Raw genomic sequence first — 20,423 nt, 5'->3', positions numbered from 1 at the left:
GTTTGAAGTGTAGAAGCCACGCAAATCTTTTGTCTCATTGCATTTTTTTTATCTCCAAAATAAGCTACTATCAGGACTACTCGGTGATTCGCAACGTATATTTTCCAAGATATATGAATTAACTTTAACTTCCTTGCATACAGAAATTCAAGAGTCGTGCATGATAGACTTTGCACTATTTGAACAAGAAAATAGTATTGTAATTGAAGTTATGTGTAAACTGATGAGGAAATAATATATGGCAAGTTGAACTTACTTTAATACCACAGGGGGTCATCAAGAAGAAAAAATCTTGGAGAGGTGTTCTAAAAGAATACAATAGAAAATAATGTTACTTACTAGGAGGAACCCTTATTATAATAAAGAATAGTTCAACCTGATACACTATCAAAAAAAGATCTCGAATCTCAACTATTAGTATGAGCTTGCCACAACTTGACAAAAATCTATTCCATATTGTGTGAGAATCTCCTTATCCTTTAGGTTGGGTTTCGCAATTGTTGATGTGAATTACTGTTTTGGATGGTTAATGTCCTTAATAAAAAATATGCTTTTGAGTACCAGAACCATACACACGCACACGCTGTTTGGTTCTCAAGTTTCTATTTGTCTTATTTTTTAAGATATATATTGGGTGGATGGGGCTGTGTTTGTATAGTTGTGGTCAATTATATCAATAACTCATAGCCCAGTTTACTAATATACCAAAAGGTCAAGAAAAACGCGCAAATGGTTTAGTGGTAAAATCCAACGTTGCCATCGTTGGGCCCCCGGTTCGATTCCGGGTTTGCGCATAAACAACTTTTTTTTATTTTTTTTTCCAAACACAATTAGCTTGAATTGTGCCTCTGTTCTTTTAGGTCTTGTATAATATACTGTATTTGCTGGAAGAGTAGAGGGTGGCAATGGAAGGGCTGGATAAAAGAGGAATAGAAAATAATAATTAAACTATCGAGCGAAGCGAGATAGTAGAGCAGCACTGATTAGAACGGTTTTTGGTGTATTTTATATGTCATTAAGAGAATACAGGCTTTACACCTTCCCATATTAATCATGTTTCTTATTTTTCTTTTTTTTTTGTTTTTTGCAAAGGGTAATCTCCCCTTCTTCCTACTTCTTAAGTCTTTATGAGTCAAACGTCATTGACTCTTCTTCCATAACACCTTTGCCAATACTATCAGCAACAAATTTGAACTTGTCGTTACTCTCGTGTAATGAACTAGCAAATAAATCATACTGATCTTTCAATTTGTAGTGCATATTCTTGACATATTTCATTTCATTGATATTTTGAATACACAAGGGACATTTAGGTTTTGAATCTTCGTCATCTTTTAAATAACTTTGATTTCCATTATTCGAGGCTATCAAATTTGTTGAAAGGCACTTTTGATGAAATGAGTGCTTGCATTTGAAATGAACCATGGGGAAATCTAATTTCGATTTGCATAATGAACATTTATTATTTTGGATAATAAATGGACGATTGGTCAATTCTGAAATCTTGATGGAGCTCTTTACTGATTCTTGTTCGTACATTTCAATTAATTTTTCATTATTGTTGATTTCTTGTTGTTGGTTGGAGAGTACGTCCAAAAGATAGTTTCTCAAAATACCAAATGTGAAATATTCCTGGTTTGTTGCAGTTAGCAAATCTAACAATTCCAAGGGATCAAATAACTTGTAATACTTAATCTGTCGTATTATCACTTGTAAATCATCCAGGTTAACCTTTTCAAATATCGATTTCTTGGAAATAACAAACTCAAGCATCATCTTGTATAAACTAGGCTTGGTCTCGCCAAATTTTTCCAAAATCTTGAAACATCCTTGTATATCTTCATTTATTTGGTACGACATGAATAAGCTCTCTTCATCGCCATTATCTTCTTTAACTTTGATCTCGCCCGGTTTGAAATCGTAAATGTGACTTAGTAATAATAACGACTTGTTATCCAATAATTGATGATACTGATTACTCAAGCCTTGTGCTTTATCAAACCATTCTTTTTTCTGAGTTGTTGTATATAGCGAAAGGTACAACTCTAATAAAGTAATGAGTACCTCTTTTTTAACCACAATATTTCCCTGGTACCTATCAAAAGTCTCGATACACGCTTCAAGAAAAATAACAAATTCATTAATATGGTTTGTGAAACTTGAGTAAATCAAGTTGGGCTTTGGTGGGAGATATGTTGGTTCGGCATTTTCTGAATCAGTAGATACTTTTTTTCCCTCATCTCCAACCACTTCCCCCAGTCCTTTGTCTCCTTCTTCTCCCCCTCCGCGTAGTGTCAAGTAATTCAAAAACGCCTCGTAATTTGTCAATTCAATTGTACTCTCCTTCTCCTCGTGGTTATTATGACCACTCTTTATACCGTTGGGCACTGCTTCCTCTGTTTCTTTTGGTTTGTATTTCCCAGTAAACACATTGATTAGCAACTCAGTGGTTTCAATTGGACAAGAATCCAACAATGTCTTTGAATGTTCAATTAATATCAACAATAAATCATCAATATTCAACGATTTCATATAGTTCAAAGCTAGTTTTGGCTTCTTCAAATCATACAATTGTAAATCAACTATGAAATTAGGCTGATTCAACTTATGCAACAATTTTAATACTTGATTGTAAAAACCACATTCTTTAAATAGATTGATAATCAATTGAAAATTCAAATTTTGAAGATTATCAATAGACAAATCGAAATTGTCAATAAATGTATCTAGCTCATCAGTTCTTTTCAATTTACACAAACAACACAATAACAACGTTATGTGATCAATATTTGCAATAGACTTTTCATAGAGTCTGTTCAAAAATTGAACCAAACAGGAAATTATTGTTGCATCTTTGAATTTGGTAACTATATCCATAATGAATTCTTCTTGGTCATCTTCTAGATTCTTATCAAATAAATCAAGACATTTGATGTAGATATCTATCGCTTCCTCATACTTTTGCTCTTCATACAAATGGTTTCCGTGTAATTTTTGAATTTTTAATAAGGTACTCGTGGGAAGCTTCAGCTGCTTAGCCAAGTTAAAAGCAACAGTATACAATTCTCTCTCTAATATAGTTTCAATTTGCAGATTAATTGGTTTTTCAAAAAGTTTGTATAGAACACCATCATTGGACAACAAGTAAATTTCATTTGCCATTCTGAAAATAAACTTGATGGCACTGTTTGGGATTAACAAATTAAAGGAAATATGGCTGTTCTTTGAGTCCAAAATAATGATTCTAGTTTGGAGCTTACTTCCTTCATTCTCTTGTGGACTTACCATAACCAAAAATTGACCAAATCGCACCAACTTAGACTTGGGGATTTGGAAATTGATTGTTTTCAACTTCTTATTCGAATCGTAATATGCTATTGAATCTGAAAAAGCCACTATTAGATTTTGGTCATGACTAAGAGCAATACAGTTTAAGTCAGCCCCAGTCTTTTGCGACAAAATCCTCAAAGGTTTCCCTTGGTTTCTTCCGGTAGTAGTCACAGTTAGTATTTTCGATGTCGTTGTTAGGTACAACAACTGCTCATTTTCGTTAAACTGAATACCAGTGATTGGGTCATTTGCCACACTCTCGTAAACCACCCTTTGTTTTGCCCCTCTATCTCGTAGAAGATCGCCTCTGATCAATATAACTTTTCCACTAGTGTATCCCACGGCAAGACACGTTAAATCGTAATTGAACTTGAAGCAGCTAATGGGGAACGAGTTATCAGCTATGCCTTCACTGCCCAGATTATTCACAATAACTTGTGTTTGGAATTTGAACTTGTATTCTGATTCTTCAAGACCTTCAATATTCAATATCTTTGAGATGTCCCATAGTTTAATCACCAGAGGGAACCCTTGTTTCTCGGCGAGTGTAACTACCAAATTACTTGAGTTTTGAAGCGGCTCAATAAAAGTTATCCGATAATCTATATCGTAGGCTTGAAATTGTCCAATGCTTGTATATGACTTGGGGTCAATTATTTTCAATACCGAATTATTAACGGCAATTATCAAGTATGTTTTAGTTGCATTGATTGCACTCAACGTTGGATCAGAGTACAACTGCTCATGAGATTGATAATTTGGATCTCGTATAGGCGTAAAGTCAAACAATTGAAGTTGTCTCCACGTTGATAGCAGCGACATTGTCACACCTCTACAGCTTTGGTGTTCCGTTAATTACTATCGAGTTCAATACAAAATGGGTATTGAAAAAAACAATCAAAAAAAAGGAACATACAATAACCAGTAGAACTGTAAGACAGTAGAACTGTAAGACAGTAGAACTGTAAGACAGTAGAACTGTAAGACTGTATGACTGTAAGACAGTAGAACTGTAAGACTGTATGACTGTAAGACTGTAGAGCTGTAAGACTGTATGACTGTAGAGCTGTATGACAGTAGAGCTGTAAGACTGTAGAGCTGTAAGACTGTATGACTGTAGAGCTGTAAGACGTTATAACTATAAGACAGTGGTAGAATAACCAGTAGGGCGGTATTTTTTACTTCTAAGACAGTGGTAGAGTTGTCATTCTCATAATATCATGACAAGCAGTACTAAAACTAGAGTGCCTATTACTAAATGACATCCAGATAGATTTACTATTGTGGAGACGGACTGCAAGATGTGCTGCTTCGGAGGTAAAATAACGCCTGTGAAAACTGCATGACTACCACGATAAGTGGAGATCAACTTTGCACCGTTTTTGAAATTACTTGATATTATTGATGTTATTGATGCTATTGATGTTATTGGGTTTGTGTCGCTTGTGGCACTATTATCGCCGTTTTTAAAATCTGTTGAGTTTGTTACAATGGTGCTAGGCTTGAAATTGATTCGACCTTCTCTTGGATTTCGACTTTTCAATCGTGGAAGAGATAGAGCGGTTTTCTTTGTATTGGATGTGTGAGAAGATGTTGGATATATTGTGGGGAATTTGGCAGAGACAACGCTGGGGAGATTTGTAGAGACAGTGGGGAGCTTTGAAGAGATGACCATGGAGGACGTTGTTGGATAAAGTATTATTGTTGTACCACCAATGGGGAGAATACTTATTAGATTCTCTTTAGGTTTCACCTTCACTGTGCTGGGGGAAGGGGTCTCTTCTGTATCTAACTTTTCATCCTCATTAGACATGGTGAGTTTATCGGGATTCAGTTTTGGAGGCTGGACAATAGAGTACGTATATGTATCTTCATAGTCTTCTGTTGTTGTTGTGGTGGTGGTGATGGTGGTGGCTACTGTTGTTTCATCTGTTTGATACTTTTCTTTACTGGTCCTCACCTTCTTCTTTGTGCCAATGATTAAATGACCATCTTTATACTCAACAAGTATCTTTGAGCTCGTGAAAAGCTTTTCTTTTGTTGACCTGTCTTCATATTCGTCTGAATCTCCAGTTTCCACTGGTGTCCCATAACTCTCAGTACCATCTGGCTCATAATTATCAAGCAATGTCTCACTGATATTTGCCTCAACTTCTGTTTCTGTCTCAACATCAGCTTCAGTTTCGGTTACAGCCTCAATTCCAGTTTCGGTTTCAATTTCGGTTTCAATTTCGGTTTCAATTTCGGTTTCAATTTCAATAGGTCTGATTGCAGTTTTAATTATCAGTAGTTCATCAGTGACTCCAATCCTGCTATCCTGTTTAAATGTTTCAATTGCCAGATATGACTCAGTACCACCAATTTCAGCAGTCATCTCAGGTACTCCGATTTTTTTCTTGGAAAAGAACTTTGTTATTTCTTTCATCAAGTTCTTGGTGTCGACTGAAACCGTAACTGTTCTAGAAACCGTGACTGTATGGTTGGCTTTTGGAAGGAAATCCCATGTTTCTTTTTTCGTTCTTACTGAACTCAGTGGACTCACTGATACGGTGACTGTTTTGGAAACTGTTAGAGTGACAATCTTTGTCATGTTTGTATGTAGGACTGGTGATTTCAAAAAATCTGCAAGAGTATGCTTCAGTCGAGTTGAACTTGAACTTGGATTTGGATTTGGACCTGGACTTGGATTTGGACTTGGATTATAAACTCTAGTAAAATGATCCTTGACCCTCCATTTTAATACCTTCTTTGCCAACTCTCGTAAATCGTGATCTCCATTTCGAAGATTACGACGCTGAATTTGAACCCTTTGATCACCTTGCCTTCGTTCATTGTCATTTAACGTTGTCTTTAAGTTTTTCAGCGCTCTCAAATAATCTTTTCCACCGTATTTTCCAAATTCCTTACTATTATACTTCCCCTCCTCTAAATCGCTGTCACTACTTATTGAGTTTGTATCGCTATTTTGGTAACTATTCTTTTCCTTGTTATTTTCTTTTTTATGCACTCCGTTGTTACATTCGTTATTGATATCTGACAATTCTGTAGTAATATCAGAGTCTGAGTCTTGGTCACTACCTCCATCAGTGCTACCGGAACTAACACGACTACCGCAACTACCGCTGCTATCACTATCACTACCACTACCACTACCACTACTACTACCACCACCACCACCAATAATGATATCACGGCTCAGATCAGATTCATTTTCATTTTCATTTTCTTCCAAAAAATGGAAAAACTCATTGGGTTGAGATGCGATTTGGTTTGTCACATTCAAATATAAGGAGCCGGTTTCAACAGAGCTGTTCTGCAGTAGAGTGTAATATGTAAATGTTGGATGTAGAAACGTGCTGGTAGATAGAAGTAGTAGTGAGGTCATATACTGCATTGTTTCATGTAATTGATAAAAAGAAAGAAAGAAAAAAAAAAAACCCCTGTAATCAAGTATAAGCTTCGTTCACACTTGGTGAAGGAACAAAAATAAAAAGAGGGACCCACTCAAATGCAATTCAGCCGTTGAGTTTAGTGTTGATTTTAGTTCCTAAGGGGAAGAGGACCCTTTTTTTTTTTATGAGATGTGATGTTGGGATAACAAAAATGTAGGGGGGGGAGGGGAGGGGAGAAGAAGAAGAAGAAGAAGAAGGCATAATTTTCACTTTAAGTGGTACCAATTCACTACCCCTTAATTGTTATCTAGAAGGATCAAAAAAAAAAAGAAAGAAAAAACTTTAATCTTATTTCTTATGCTGCAGCATAAAAAAAAAATAATTTGCTCACTGCCAGAATTGAACTAGCGACCTTTGCATTACAAGTGCAACGCTCTACCACTAAGCTAAGCGAGCAGTTTTCTACACCTGTTTCCTCCTGGATTTTCCTACCAGACTTGTAAAATGGTATATATTTATAGCCTATTGCTAAAAAAATTGAAAGATTTTCGATCTTGATTATTTGTCTCATTCAATTTCAACAGTGTATTAAATTTTGCATCAAAATTGATTAAAAAAATTTAAATCCTAAACAAAGTATTACAGGTGAATAAGTCACCACTCTGAAACAAATGACATTGATCTCAAACCTTGATACGCTACTAATATCTACAAACCTAGACACTATCGAGTGAAGCAAGATAGTGGAACAGCACTGACTAGCAGCACTGACTAGCGACACTGAATAGTGGTGTCTAGGAGTCACGTGAGGAGGTGTTGCATAATCACATAATAGAGCTAGAGCGAGATAGTGAACCAGCACTTGGTAGCTTGATACCACCTTAATTCAATAACATGAGCGACACTATCGAGCGACACTATCGAGCAGCGCGAGATAGTGGAGCAATACTCAGCAGCTTGTTGTAACACTATCGAGCGACACTATCGAGCAGCGCGAGATAGTGGAGCAATACTCAGCAGCTTGTTGTAACACTATCGAGCGACACTATCGAGCAGCGCGAGATAGTGGAGCAATACTCAGCAGCTTGTTGTAACACTATCGAGCGACACTATCGAGCAGCGCGAGATAGTGGAGCAATACTCAGCAGCTTGTTGTAACACTATCGAGCGACACTATCGAGCAGCGCGAGATAGTGGAGCAATACTCAGCAGCTTGTTGTAACACTATCTCGCTCTGCTCGATAGTGTAGCTCCATAGTGTCGTCGATAGTGACGCCTAACAGCGATAATCTTTTTTCTGTTGAAAGAGCTGCCAACGGTAATACTCTTGCCTTTTCTCCTTTTCTCACAGCTGTCCTCTACTTACTCTTTGCACGTTGGGTCAACTGGCTAGCGCAACAAAGTGGTCTCACTCTCCTCCGTTCTCGCTCGTCCCCCCTCGTTGGGTCAGCTGGCTAGCGCGACAAAGTGGTCTCACTCTCCTCCATTCTCGCTCAACCTTCCCTTCCCCCCTCCTCCCCTCCGCCCCCTCCCCCCCGCCATCTCTAAACGAAGCTGAAGGAAAAAAAAAGAAAAGCAAAAGAGAACCCAAAAAAAAATTAAGAAGCGATAAATTCTTTTCCACATTTGTTATCATCATTACAATAACAAGATGAGTAATCCGGTAAGGACTTTATACTTGAAACAGGGTAGTATTAAACACCTTCGGAGCCGGGTGGCTATACGAACATTATCGACCCATTTATTTCGAAGCTTTGCCCCAAATGGCTTCAAAAACCACCACTACTATGATTCATCTTTTGCGTCGAGGGCAAAAATGCCATATGCACAGTATAGATCAGTCTCCAACTCAACTATAGCCTTACTTCAGTCACAAGAACAAGCAGCCAACAATAACTTGAATAATCCTACTGCTCAGCTTGAGTTTTACAAGCTGCTCTTGGCCAATAATTACCCCCATGTCGTAGTTGAGAGGTTTGAAAATGGTAATGTCGCATCTTCGAGAGAATGTGCTCAACTCTATATTGAAGCTTTGAAAAAGACCGGAGACAAGGCAAAAGCCGAACAAGTGGCGTACGCCCTACAGAATAACAACTTCCATCAAGTTGGCAATGTTGGTGCCGGTGCCGGTGCCGGTGCCGGTGTCGGTATTGATGGCAACAACCAGTTATCTGGAACTAGATTGCCTCATGGGTTTGGCTCGAGATACGAGCCTGTACATGTTGTTGTTAGTGAGTCACTTTTAACAATCTTATCCAAGTGGCTTAAATGGCTTATCCCAGTTGCTTTGATTACTTATGGAGCAACTAATGCGTTCAACTACCTTGTTGAAAATGGAACTATTTTCAAGAATGCAGAAGTGAATGATAAATCGGTGGATGTAAGCCAAAGTACCGTTCGCTTTAAAGACGTTCAAGGATGTGATGAAGCAAGAGCCGAATTAGAGGAAATTGTGGATTTCTTGAAAGATCCATCTAAATTTACGAGTTTGGGTGGTAAGCTTCCGAAAGGTGTTTTGCTCACAGGACCACCAGGAACAGGTAAGACTTTGTTAGCCAGGGCTACTGCTGGAGAGGCAGGTGTTCCGTTTTTTTTCATGTCGGGATCGGAGTTTGATGAATTGTATGTTGGTGTTGGTGCCAAGAGGATCCGAGAATTGTTTGGCCAGGCCAGAGAGAAGGCACCAGCAATTATCTTTATTGATGAATTGGACGCCATCGGAGGTAAGAGAAACCCCAAGGATCAGGCGTATGCTAAACAAACTTTGAATCAGTTATTGGTTGAGTTGGATGGTTTCAGTCAAACTCAAGGTATTATTATTATTGGAGCAACAAATTTCCCAGAATCTTTGGACAAGGCTTTGACTAGACCCGGAAGATTTGATAAAGAAGTTATTGTTGAGTTGCCAGATGTTAGAGGTCGTGTTGATATTTTGAAACATCACATGGAGAATGTTGAAACTGCTGTGGATGTAGACCCTACCATTATAGCAAGAGGAACCCCGGGCTTAAGTGGTGCTGAGTTGATGAATCTTGTCAACCAAGCTGCTGTTCACGCCTCACAATTATCAGCTCCTGCGGTGGATATGTCACATTTTGAATGGGCCAAAGATAAGATCTTGATGGGAGCTGCAAAAAAGAAGATGGTCATTACTGAAGAGTCAAGAATTAATACTGCTTATCATGAAGCCGGTCATGCGATTATGGCAATGTATTCAGCTGGAGCAACCCCATTATACAAAGCTACTATCTTACCCAGAGGAAGAGCTTTGGGAATCACATTTCAACTACCCGAGATGGATAAGGTTGATATGAGTAAAAAAGAATGCTTTGCAAGGTTGGACGTATGCATGGGTGGCAAAATTGCAGAAGAAATGATTAATGGGAAAGAGAATGTTACATCTGGATGTTCTTCTGATTTGAGCAATGCAACAGGTGTTGCTAGAGCAATGGTTTTATCATATGGTATGAGTGATAAAATAGGACCTGTTAAATTGAGTGACGATTGGGAGAGTTGGTCGCAGGAAATCAAGAATTTGGCTGATAATGAGGTTCGTGACTTTTTGCTTAGCAGCGAGCAAAGAACTAGACAGTTATTACAGGAAAAGAGATTGGAATTAAAGAGATTGGCTGAAGGATTATTGGAATATGAAACATTGACAAAGGATGAAATGATCAAAATTGTTAAAGGGGAGGCCATCAATAAGGAGAAAACTATCAGTAACACTGTGATTAAAAAATCAGGAGAAGCAAAGGATGGATATAGAGATGTCTTGAGCTTAAACAGTTGATGTAATACACAAACCATGTCAAGAAAACATGATTTACAAAGCCAAAAAAAAAAAAAAATTGTAAATAGATTCAGGGACCATTAAGAAAAAAAAAATAAAACAAAAAACAAACAAACACGAGGGTATAGGGTAGGGTAGGCTACGTTACAAGTCCTCATTTGTTTTTGGCATTTCACCTTGAATACATGGATACACGGACACTACAGTTATACTGATTTTCTTCTTCCTTCCCCTCCTCCTCCTCCCCCCTTTTTTTTTTATGTTTAAAATAGATGAAATATTTATTAAATATGGGAAATATGAAACGTATAGCAATGCTGTGAGCTGTGAAAGTGTAGTGAGTATTTCTCTTATCTCTGAGTCAGACCTTCAGTCATTACCTCCTCTTTTTTTTGCATATCCCTTTCCAATTTTCTGCTTCTATCAAAATACAAATTTGGATGGTTGATATGCTCTTGTTGGATCGATTGTCCTGGCTTGTTAAGAGCGATTAGTTCCCTTTGGTGTGAAAGTTCAAACACTCGCGTACAAGCAATAGTATATTCGTGATTCTCTACATTGTCCATGATTGAATTGATATCCTGTTGATTTGTGATTCCTCTTTCATCAAGGGCTTGTTTTAATTGTTGTAGTGAGAAATCTCTATAAGGACACCCATGAAATTCCTTAGAGCTAGGTTTTGGTTTACTTAATATGGTTGCACAATCCCATGGTCTATAATTGATTCTTGCACCTTCTAAACCATATTGATGTCTGATGTTATATTTATACTCTTTATTAAATGAATCTAGCGTGAGCTTACCATTCTTGGTGAATTGTTGCGACCAAAATTTCAATGCCTCATCAACATTCAAACCTATACCTTTCAAAAAAATACCCAATTGTTGCCTTCCATTATATCTCAAATGTGATGTGGTCATCAAACCACGCTGCAAGTGAGTCGCACAAAGCGGGTAATGAGACATAATCTTTTTGGAAGTTATTGTAATTGCATTGATATCAGATGTGAATTCACTATTTTCCTCCGAATCATATTGGAAATTTGCAAAATTTTTGGATAAGCTATTGAGCAAGGGTATCAACCTATCATCTTCCTCTAGTCTTGGAATAGCTTGAAAAGTCCTTATTAAAATCTGATTCAAGTTTTCCAGAAACTCGGCTGCCAATAAGTTTAGTTGCAAACTGGTTGGTAGATACCCATAACCTTTATGCAAATAGACTGATCTATTTGAAACCAATTGGTTCAATTTCTCAAATGGTAGCTTAATAAAGTTTTCCTTCATTATCATTCTCTGTTTTACTTGATCATTGTTTAAGGCGAGTCCACATTCCAAATTGTAATATTGCTTTAAAATGTTCCCGCTTGCAGCAAACAACAGGTCTATCAACTCTTCCTTTTCCTTACTTGAAATGTATGACCACGGCAATTTATACAGGTTCAATTCAACAAATTCCCGTTGTTCCCTTGGTTGTAACATGTTGTATCTAATTCTAAACAATATAGTTTCATTCTTGATAAACTTCCTTCTCAAATCTTCACTTCTGCAAAAGACCAACCTGAGAATAAAGTGACTATAATAGTCCTTCATCCGTTCTTGAATAATCACCGCTTCATCTGCAGCAGCTCCGTTAGAGCTCAAGGGCATGAATTTTAAAAGAAGTGGTTTTATAGCCAATTCTGTATCCTGGGGAGTCTTTGTTCTAGCAATACACGATTCAATCTCAATTAGGATCTTGAGCCGGTCGATAGCCCATTTCTCAAACTCTTCTAATGTGATTTCTTCAGTCGGCGGTAAATCGTAGAAGGACAATCTACTGGAAAATAGCTTCGGTAGACTATACTGGATGACCGATGATGATGGTGATGATGAAAAATTATTCTTGTCTTCAAAATTCCTCCTCCCAGCAGTTTTCCTCTTTACCTGTCTAAACATGTTGAATAGGAATAATCAGATGAATCAATGACTACAAGACAACAGAAAGACACCTTGTCGCTAGCTTATTGAAAATCAGAAACCCTTGGAGAAACCTTTAATGAAATGCTATTGAGTGATGAAATAGACAAAACGCGTCCCAAAAAAAAACAAAAAAAACAAAAAAAAAGAAGCGCGCGCAAATCACGTGGCATCTATCACGTGGCACACATCACATGATATTTATCACGTGCCTCCTTCACGTGATAACACGTCTCAAAAATACGACACATCCCATTATGCGACACTCGCGTCTGAAAAAAAAAAAAAAAAAAAAAAAAAGAAGCAAAGATTCAACAATGCCAAAAGGGATATAAGACGTCATTAAAGGATATTATTGGATTTGGTGTTGAAACACAGAGTTAGCATTCTAGCGTTGGAGTGTTTGTCAAATTAAGAGCCTAATTTTATTTTTTTGGTGGTGGAAAAAACAAAAAAAAACTTCACTTGGGGTTGTCTATTGACTGGTTGACTTGAAAACAATGTCTGATGTTCATATTGACGCTAATGTGTTTTATAAGAGGTTGTCGATTTTACAACGAGAAATTGAGAAGCAATCTATACAGCAAGGTTTAGTCATTGTTGGCGCGCGTAATGACGATAACACATACAAGAAATCAACAGTGTTGCAAAACTGGCTACTTGGGTACGAGTTTGTTCACACTTGCATTTATTTCACTAGTAAGAAATGTGTATTTATTACATCAGAAGGAAAGGCAAAATACTTGAAGAATTTGACTAGTAAACCTGATTTGGTTGAGTTGTGGACAAGGAGTAAAGATGCTGAGAAGAATAAGCAATTATTCCGCGATTTGATTGAGGAAATGAAAAAAGTTGGTGACGACTATGGTATTGTGCTCAAGGATAAGTATGAAGGGAAATTTGTCGATGAATGGAACGAAATAAGTAAAGATTGCGGGTTGAAACAAGTTGACCTAGCATTGGCTATTTCCAAAGCAATGGAATTGAAGGATTCGGAAGAGTTTGAAAACATGAAGATCGCCTCAAATTCAAGTGTTGTGATGATGGACACTTTTGTTGATCAGATGATGACTATAGTTGACGAGGAGAAGAAAATTACCAATTCACAGTTGACCGATCAGATCGAGGACAGGATTGAAAACAACAAGTGGTATTTGAAATCAAAAATGGGTAAGAACTTGTTACAGCTGATTAAAGATTTTGACCCCGAGTTTTTGGAGTGGTGTTATTCTCCGATTATACAAAGCGGAGGTGAATACGACTTGAAACCAAGTGCGATTTCAACTGAGAAACCTTTGGTTGGAGATGGAGTGATTCTAGCATCTATTGGGTTGAGGTATAAATCCTATTGTTCCAATGTAGCACGTACATTTTTGATTGACCCAACCAAGGACATGGAGAGTAATTACGACTTTCTCTTAAAGTTACAGGAATACATTGTACAGAACTTATTAAAGAATGGAGTCAAGGCTAGCAAGGTTTATACAGGTGCTCTAGATTTCATCAACAAGGAGAAACCTAATTTGGCAGCAAATTTCACCAAAAATTGCGGTTGGTTAATTGGTATTGAGTTTAGAGACTCGACATTTGTTTTGAACGCAAAATCGGATAGAGAGTTAGCCGACGGTCAATTGATTTCCTTAACTATTGGATTCAACAATATTCCCAATGGGAAGAAAAAACCATACTCTTTGCTTTTAACAGATACATTTAAAGTAAGTGTTGACAAGCCTATATTATTAACAAATTATACCAAGAGCAGGTCAGAAATATCCTTCTTTTTCAACGATGAAGAGGAAACTAGGAAACCTCAACCTGAAAGAAAAGTCCTTGAAAATACAGATAATTCAAAGATTCTCAAGTCTAAATTAAGACACGAGAACAGTAACGCAGATGATAAGAATGCTGAAAAACTAAGACAGGAAATCCAAGCGAAATTACACGAAAAGAGAACTCAAGAAGGTTTAGCGAGGTTTTCTAAAGCCGATGCAACTGATTCTTCAGATTATAAGCCAGTTTTCAAAAAATACGAGTCTTATGTACGCGAGTCTCAAATCCCAAAGAGCGTTGCCGATTTGAGGATTCACGTTGATTATAAAAATCAAACCATTATATTGCCTATTTCAGGTCGTCCTGTTCCTTTCCATATCAACGCATACAAGAGCGGCTCCCAAAATGAAGAAGGCGAGTATACCTATTTAAGATTAAATTTTAACTCGCCTGGTGTTGGAGGTAACGTTACAAGGAGAACCGAGCTTCCATATGAAGACTCTTCTGAAAATACTTTTTTGCGTTCTATCACCATTAGATCAAAAGATCATGATCGTATGGTTGATGTGTTTAAAGCTATCCAAGATTTGAAAAAGGACTCTGTTAAAAAAGATCAAGAGAGGAAACAGATGGCGGATGTTGTCACACAAGCTAATCTCGTTGAATTTAAAGGATCGAGAGTTAAGAAATTGGAGAATGTATTTGTCAGACCTACTCCAGATACAAAAAAATTGGGTGGTTTATTACAAATTCATGAAAATGGTCTTAGATACCAGTCGAGTTTCAAAACCGATCGAAAGATTGATGTATTATTTTCTAATATCAAACATTTGTTTTTCCAACCATGTAAAGAGGAATTGATTGTACTTATACATTGTCACTTGAAGACTCCTATTATGATTGGTAAAAGGAAAACTTTTGATTTACAGTTTTATCGAGAAGCTAGTGATATGGCTTTTGATGAAACTGGAGGTAGGAAAAGGAAGTATAGATATGGTGATGAAGATGAATTGCAACAAGAACAAGAAGAAAGAAGGAGGAAAGCATTGTTGGATAAGGAATTCAAGCAGTTTGCCGAATTGATAGCAGACAGCTCTCATGGACTTGTTGACTTGGATGTACCATTCAGAGAGTTGGGTTTCCAAGGTGTTCCATTCAGGTCTTCAGTATTGTGTATTCCTACAAGAGATTGTCTTGTTCAGTTAATAGATCCACCATATTTGGTGGTTACATTAGAGGAAGTTGAGATTGCCCACTTGGAAAGAGTTCAATTTGGGTTGAAAAATTTTGATTTAGTGTTTGTTTTCAAGGATTTTGCGAAACCGGTAGTGCATATCAATACCATTCCCATGGAACTATTAGAGGATGTGAAATCATGGCTAACTGATGTGGATATCCCACTAAGTGAAGGTCAAATGAATTTGAACTGGGTGCAGATTATCAAGACCGTTCAAGCTGATCCCTACCAATTCTTTTTGGATGGAGGTTGGTCATTTTTAACAGGTACAGGAGAATCAGATGAAAGCGAGGAAGATGACCAAGAGAGTGAGTTTGAAGCAAGTGACGATGACCCTGAAGATGAAAGCGAAGAAAGTGAAGACGATTATGCAAGTGAAGGAGAAAGCGATTTCTCTGGTAGTGGTAGTGGTAGTGGAAGCGAAGCTGAAAGTGAAGAAAGTGGAGAGGATTGGGACGAAATGGAGAAGAAAGCAGCCAAAGCCGACCGTGCCAGTGGCTTTGAGTAAAATCAAAGAAAGAAGAGGAAGAAGAAAAAGCAAAAAAAAAAAAAGCAAAAAACAAAGGATAAAACAATAAAGTAGGTTTGAATCCCCACCATTGGCTCATTTGTATAAATATATATATATATAAATATTGAAAAAAAAAAATGAAAAAAGGAAAATGTAGTCCTGTTCCCTAAGATAAATCTATTGATTTCCACATATCTCTAAAATTCCACCATGATGCCCCGCATCCACATACTCCCACCCAGAATGGCGTTAAGCATCCATTTCTAAGAGACCAATGCAAGACCAAAGGTAATTGAATAGCGTTTTTGAATAATGTAATCTGCCATCTACTGTTTTTCCACTTACTTATTGGAGTTCTTCTAAGTAATTCAGCAATTTCAATTACTAGGTATGCGCCCCATACCCAACAGCACCAAATATAAGTTTCAGTGCACCAATATGGATTGTCTCCCGTACCTATCCAATCATGGTCGGTTAGCCACCCCACGTTTTCGAAAAGTTCCAAAACTATGCAGTTGAGTGCTTGAATAAAGTTTATGAAACTATTTAGTTTAGGGACTTTACTTGAACCTGGGTTTTTCCATGCATGATACTCATCAATTAACCAAGGCATGTACTTTATTGAGTCTGTTAATCTATTGAAAATTCTCACATCTGCAAGGTACAGGTTAATTTTCTTCAAATGAAAAGCCAATTGAGATGGTTTTTGTTGAGATTCTGGCACTGGCTGTGGTTTTGGTTCATTCAAGATTTTGATATCTGAGGTATTAATATTCAAATGGTGCGCACTTGACTTTACTAGCTGTAGCAACCTGTACCGTTGCATGCGCAAAAAATCCAATATCTTGTATTTGTTATTGAGTATAGATGAGACTAATAGAGAGAAATAACATATAAAGTATAGGTTTTGGTCCACGGTTGACGATTTGGCAAGTACCTTATCATTTATCTCTTGATAAAATTTCCTACTAAATATCGATTTCTTGAGTAAACTAGTTAATTGGAGCACCACATTTAAAGGAAGAACTCCGGGGGACCTCAACTTATACAGTGGCGACATAACAGAAGCTTTTGATAGACCCATTTCCTTACTCACTTTTGACCAAAAGACAGGCCCTTCTCTTTTATTTTTTGACTCTTGTTCTTTTTAAAAGTGCTTATTATTATTCAATTTTTCAAAATTTTTCAAGCTTTTTTGTGCCTCGTCGGATATAAATAGATTCGTATTTTACCGCGCGCAAAGCTGCTGGAACATCACTACTCCCTTCACACCTCGGTCTAAATAAAGGAAAAAAAAAACAACCCCAATAGATGATATGCGGTTAGACGTCGTCTGCGTTTACTACAGTCAAAACGAAATGCTTATTAAAGATATATACATATAAAGTACTGATTAATGTAAAGTACTGATTAATGTAAAGTACTGATTAATGTAAAGTACTGATTAATGTAAAGTACTGATTAATGTAAAGTACTGATTAATGTAAAGTACTGATTAATGTAAAGTACTGATTAATGTCTAATATAAGTAGTCTATTCTATCATTTTATGCAAGATCAGGTATTCCATCTGAAGAACCGAGGCTAGTGACCATTTGTTTATGAGACAAGTTGCTCTTTAATTGTTCCACAGTAATACCTTCTTTTCTTGCAAATTCTTCTCTTGCGTGTTGGTCAGCTGATCCTATTGTTTCCAAGACTAATTCGTTAATCTCTTCTACATCATCAGGTAATTGCGGTAATACCAAGTTCAAAATAACTCCAATTAATCCTGTAATTGCAAACCCTGTTTCCATAACGAGAATAATTGCATTGAAAAAGCCCTTCAATGCTTGATTATCTCCACTATATGTAAACACGTAGCTGAACCAATCTGGCACCAAAGTTGAGCCTAAACCAGGCAAGACTGCAGCTGTCAATACAAACCGGTCTCTTCTTGTGAATTCGGTAGACGAGATGATTTTTATACCTGAAATGACAACTGAACAGAACAAGAACGAGGTCATACCGCCAAAGACAGGTTTGGGGATGGAAATAAATGCAGCAGCGAATTTAGCGAAAACGCCCATAACAATCAAAAAGAAAGAACACCAGTACCCGACTGTGCGATTAGCACATTTGGTAATGGCAATAACTCCGTTATTCTGAGCAAAAACAGACATTGGGGTAACAGTCATCAAACCGGCAATTATACCATTCAAACCGTCTGCTAAAACACCTCCTTGAATACGTGATTCATATTCTTCTCCTTCAACAGGTAATCGTGACACATCAGAAGTAGCCGTGATGTCACCAATTGCCTCCATCATCAAGACTATGTAGACAGCCAAGAACGGTAGTATAACAGGACCATAAACCTGCAACTTGAACGTATGGACCCAAATGAAACTAACGGTTTTTGCCTCGTCAATAGTATGAGAATCAAAATAACCACAAGCAGCAGCAACAATACAACCAACCAATAACCCAACAATCACGGCACAACTTTTCATAATTGGAGCTCCAAATTTTTCAGCTAATATAATCGATACATAAACTAAGAAACCCAAACCAATAAAATTCGCTGAACCCCAGGGCATTGAGAACTTTCCCATTGTACATGTTTTCCCAACACACCCTGAGCCGCCGACCCAGTCTTCAAATCCAGTTTCAACTAAATGAACACCAATTAAAGTAACAACTGGGCCCGTAACTAAAGGCGGGAATACTTTCTGCAAGATTCTTGCTGGCATAAATGATAATAACATTTCCAACAATCCACATACAATACCGCTGGCCAAGATTTTACCATATCCATCAGGACATGGCAATTTAGTCCCGTCTTCAGCTATGGGACACGTTCCATTTGCATACATCATAGGAAAAGCATTACTCGTAACTGCTAAAGTAGCAAAACTTGGTCCAACCACCGATAAGAGGCCGGTACCCAAATAATAAGGAGTTTTATAAATATGAAACCTAGTGATTTGTAAAAGCGATAGTATGCCAGATACTATCAAACAAGTACTAACCATATATTGTTGAATTTCTGAAGACAAATTTGCAGCCACGCTAATTAGAATAGGCGGTACAACTAGACCACCAATCATAGCTAAGGAATGCTGTAATCCCAAAATTGCACCCAAAAAAATGGGCATTTCTGAGTCTAGGCCAAAAAATGGCTGCACTTTAGCTTCTTTTGATAAGAAAGGTATATCTGGTGTGAATAGATATGCATAGTCATAATCACCTAGTAATCCATTCCTCGTTGTCCATTTACGGAATATTTTTTTGGCTGTTACAGCAAAGTTGAACATTGTACAATTGATAGATAGATAAAATTGCTACACAATGGGTTTATTGGTGGTTGCTGTTGATGGCTGCGAAAAGAAAAAGAAAAAAAAAAAGGAATTAAAATAGAAACAAAAGGAACCCCAAGTGGAGGAATAAGGGCCATTTATAGACCAAGAAACTTGTAACTTGAATAACAAAGAAGGCTATTGTTGTTATCAGATGAAATTAGTATCAAAGATAAATCAATGGATAAAACCGAAGATCTATTAATCAACATTTATCAACGCTTTTAGAAGTAAATTAATTTTTTTTTTTTTTTTTTTGAGTAATAAAAAAATACTAGAACAATTAAAAAAATTAACCAACTTTACATTAAAAAGGGAAGACATTTGCGAAAAGTGTAGGAGAGATTTCGCCTTGAAAACTGGGGGTGCGTACGTCTTGTATGCGTTCTACACTATCGAGCAGAGCGAGATAGTGGAGCACCCTGACTACTCTCAAACCTCGATACTATCGAGCAGCACTTTATAGCAACACTATCGAGAGCGAGAAGAGTGTATTTTTTTTTTGGCCTAATTTGGGCTTAGCCTTGGGAATCGACTAAGAATATATGAGGAGTTTCCAATGAATGAGTTTTTCATCTTATCACTATCGAGCAGAGCGAGATAGTGGAGCACAGTAACTGCCATAGACACTATCTCCACTGTCGAGCAGAGCGAGATAGTGGAGCAGCCACAAGGGCCCGCGCCGCTCTTTCCCCTTTTTTTTTCTTTATCTTGGGTTTTATCAGTTTTCATTTTTGGTGCTTGTTTGAGGCGCATTTTGCCAAAAGTGAGATTTAGTGTGAAGTTCAGTTTTAGTTCAATAACATCTTCTTGAAGAACATAGTCAATAAGCTGAACATAGTCAATAGGCTGACCATCGCTGATTCTTCGGCTGGGGGAACAAAGAGACAATCATAACCTCTACCACCTATGCCTTATGGCTTTACAAATTTATGTGCATCGAAAGGCAATGAGTATCGTTATACATGGTATCTTACCTATTTACTATAGAAACACAATTACACGCAGATATTGTAATGCGCCTTATCTCTTTTCATTTCCTCTCGTTTGATAGATTAACTTTGATTTAATCTGATTGGATTGGGGAAGAAAAAAAAAAAA

The 20,423-nt window shown here is 37.3% G+C and overlaps 7 protein-coding genes across 7 annotated transcripts; 2 read left to right on the top strand and 5 right to left on the bottom strand. All coding sequences in view use genetic code 12, as the record gives it.

Moving 5' to 3' along the window:
* Positions 1-1,125: 1,125 nt before the first annotated feature.
* VPS11 (tethering complex subunit) lies at positions 1,126-4,152 on the bottom strand (the record flags this gene model as incomplete). The annotated part of the gene is made up of 1 exon (XM_049326345.1): positions 1,126-4,152. One exon carries the CDS (start codon positions 4,150-4,152, stop codon positions 1,126-1,128), a length of 3,027 nt encoding a protein of 1,008 aa, XP_049182387.1.
* Positions 4,153-4,540: 388 nt separating this feature from the next.
* On the bottom strand, positions 4,541-6,715 carry KGF56_000487 (uncharacterized protein; the record flags this gene model as incomplete). Its single annotated transcript, XM_049326334.1, has 1 exon — positions 4,541-6,715. One exon carries the CDS (start codon positions 6,713-6,715, stop codon positions 4,541-4,543), a length of 2,175 nt encoding a protein of 724 aa, XP_049182386.1.
* A 1,658-nt stretch (positions 6,716-8,373) lies between these two features.
* YME1 (i-AAA protease) lies at positions 8,374-10,512 on the top strand (the record flags this gene model as incomplete). The annotated part of the gene is made up of 1 exon (XM_049326323.1): positions 8,374-10,512. One exon carries the CDS (start codon positions 8,374-8,376, stop codon positions 10,510-10,512), a length of 2,139 nt encoding a protein of 712 aa, XP_049182385.1.
* Positions 10,513-10,862: 350 nt separating this feature from the next.
* PRI2 (DNA primase subunit) lies at positions 10,863-12,446 on the bottom strand (the record flags this gene model as incomplete). The annotated part of the gene is made up of 1 exon (XM_049326312.1): positions 10,863-12,446. The coding sequence occupies one exon, from the start codon at positions 12,444-12,446 to the stop codon at positions 10,863-10,865; it is 1,584 nt and encodes a 527-aa protein (XP_049182384.1).
* A 521-nt stretch (positions 12,447-12,967) lies between these two features.
* Positions 12,968-15,982, top strand: CDC68 (chromatin-remodeling protein; the record flags this gene model as incomplete). The annotated part of the gene is made up of 1 exon (XM_049326301.1): positions 12,968-15,982. One exon carries the CDS (start codon positions 12,968-12,970, stop codon positions 15,980-15,982), a length of 3,015 nt encoding a protein of 1,004 aa, XP_049182383.1.
* Positions 15,983-16,151: 169 nt separating this feature from the next.
* Positions 16,152-16,811, bottom strand: CSO99 (Cso99p; the record flags this gene model as incomplete). Its single annotated transcript, XM_049326290.1, has 1 exon — positions 16,152-16,811. The coding sequence occupies one exon, from the start codon at positions 16,809-16,811 to the stop codon at positions 16,152-16,154; it is 660 nt and encodes a 219-aa protein (XP_049182382.1).
* Positions 16,812-17,531: 720 nt separating this feature from the next.
* Positions 17,532-19,280, bottom strand: XUT1 (Xut1p; the record flags this gene model as incomplete). The annotated part of the gene is made up of 1 exon (XM_049326279.1): positions 17,532-19,280. The coding sequence occupies one exon, from the start codon at positions 19,278-19,280 to the stop codon at positions 17,532-17,534; it is 1,749 nt and encodes a 582-aa protein (XP_049182381.1).
* Positions 19,281-20,423: the final 1,143 nt, after the last annotated feature.

The sequence above is a fragment of the Candida oxycetoniae genome, assembly GCF_023343755.2.
Source record: "Candida oxycetoniae strain CBS 10844 chromosome Unknown scaffold7, whole genome shotgun sequence".
Classification (NCBI taxonomy): domain Eukaryota; kingdom Fungi; phylum Ascomycota; class Pichiomycetes; order Serinales; family Debaryomycetaceae; genus Lodderomyces; species Lodderomyces oxycetoniae.
This window is presented reverse-complemented; position numbering and strand designations above follow the sequence as displayed.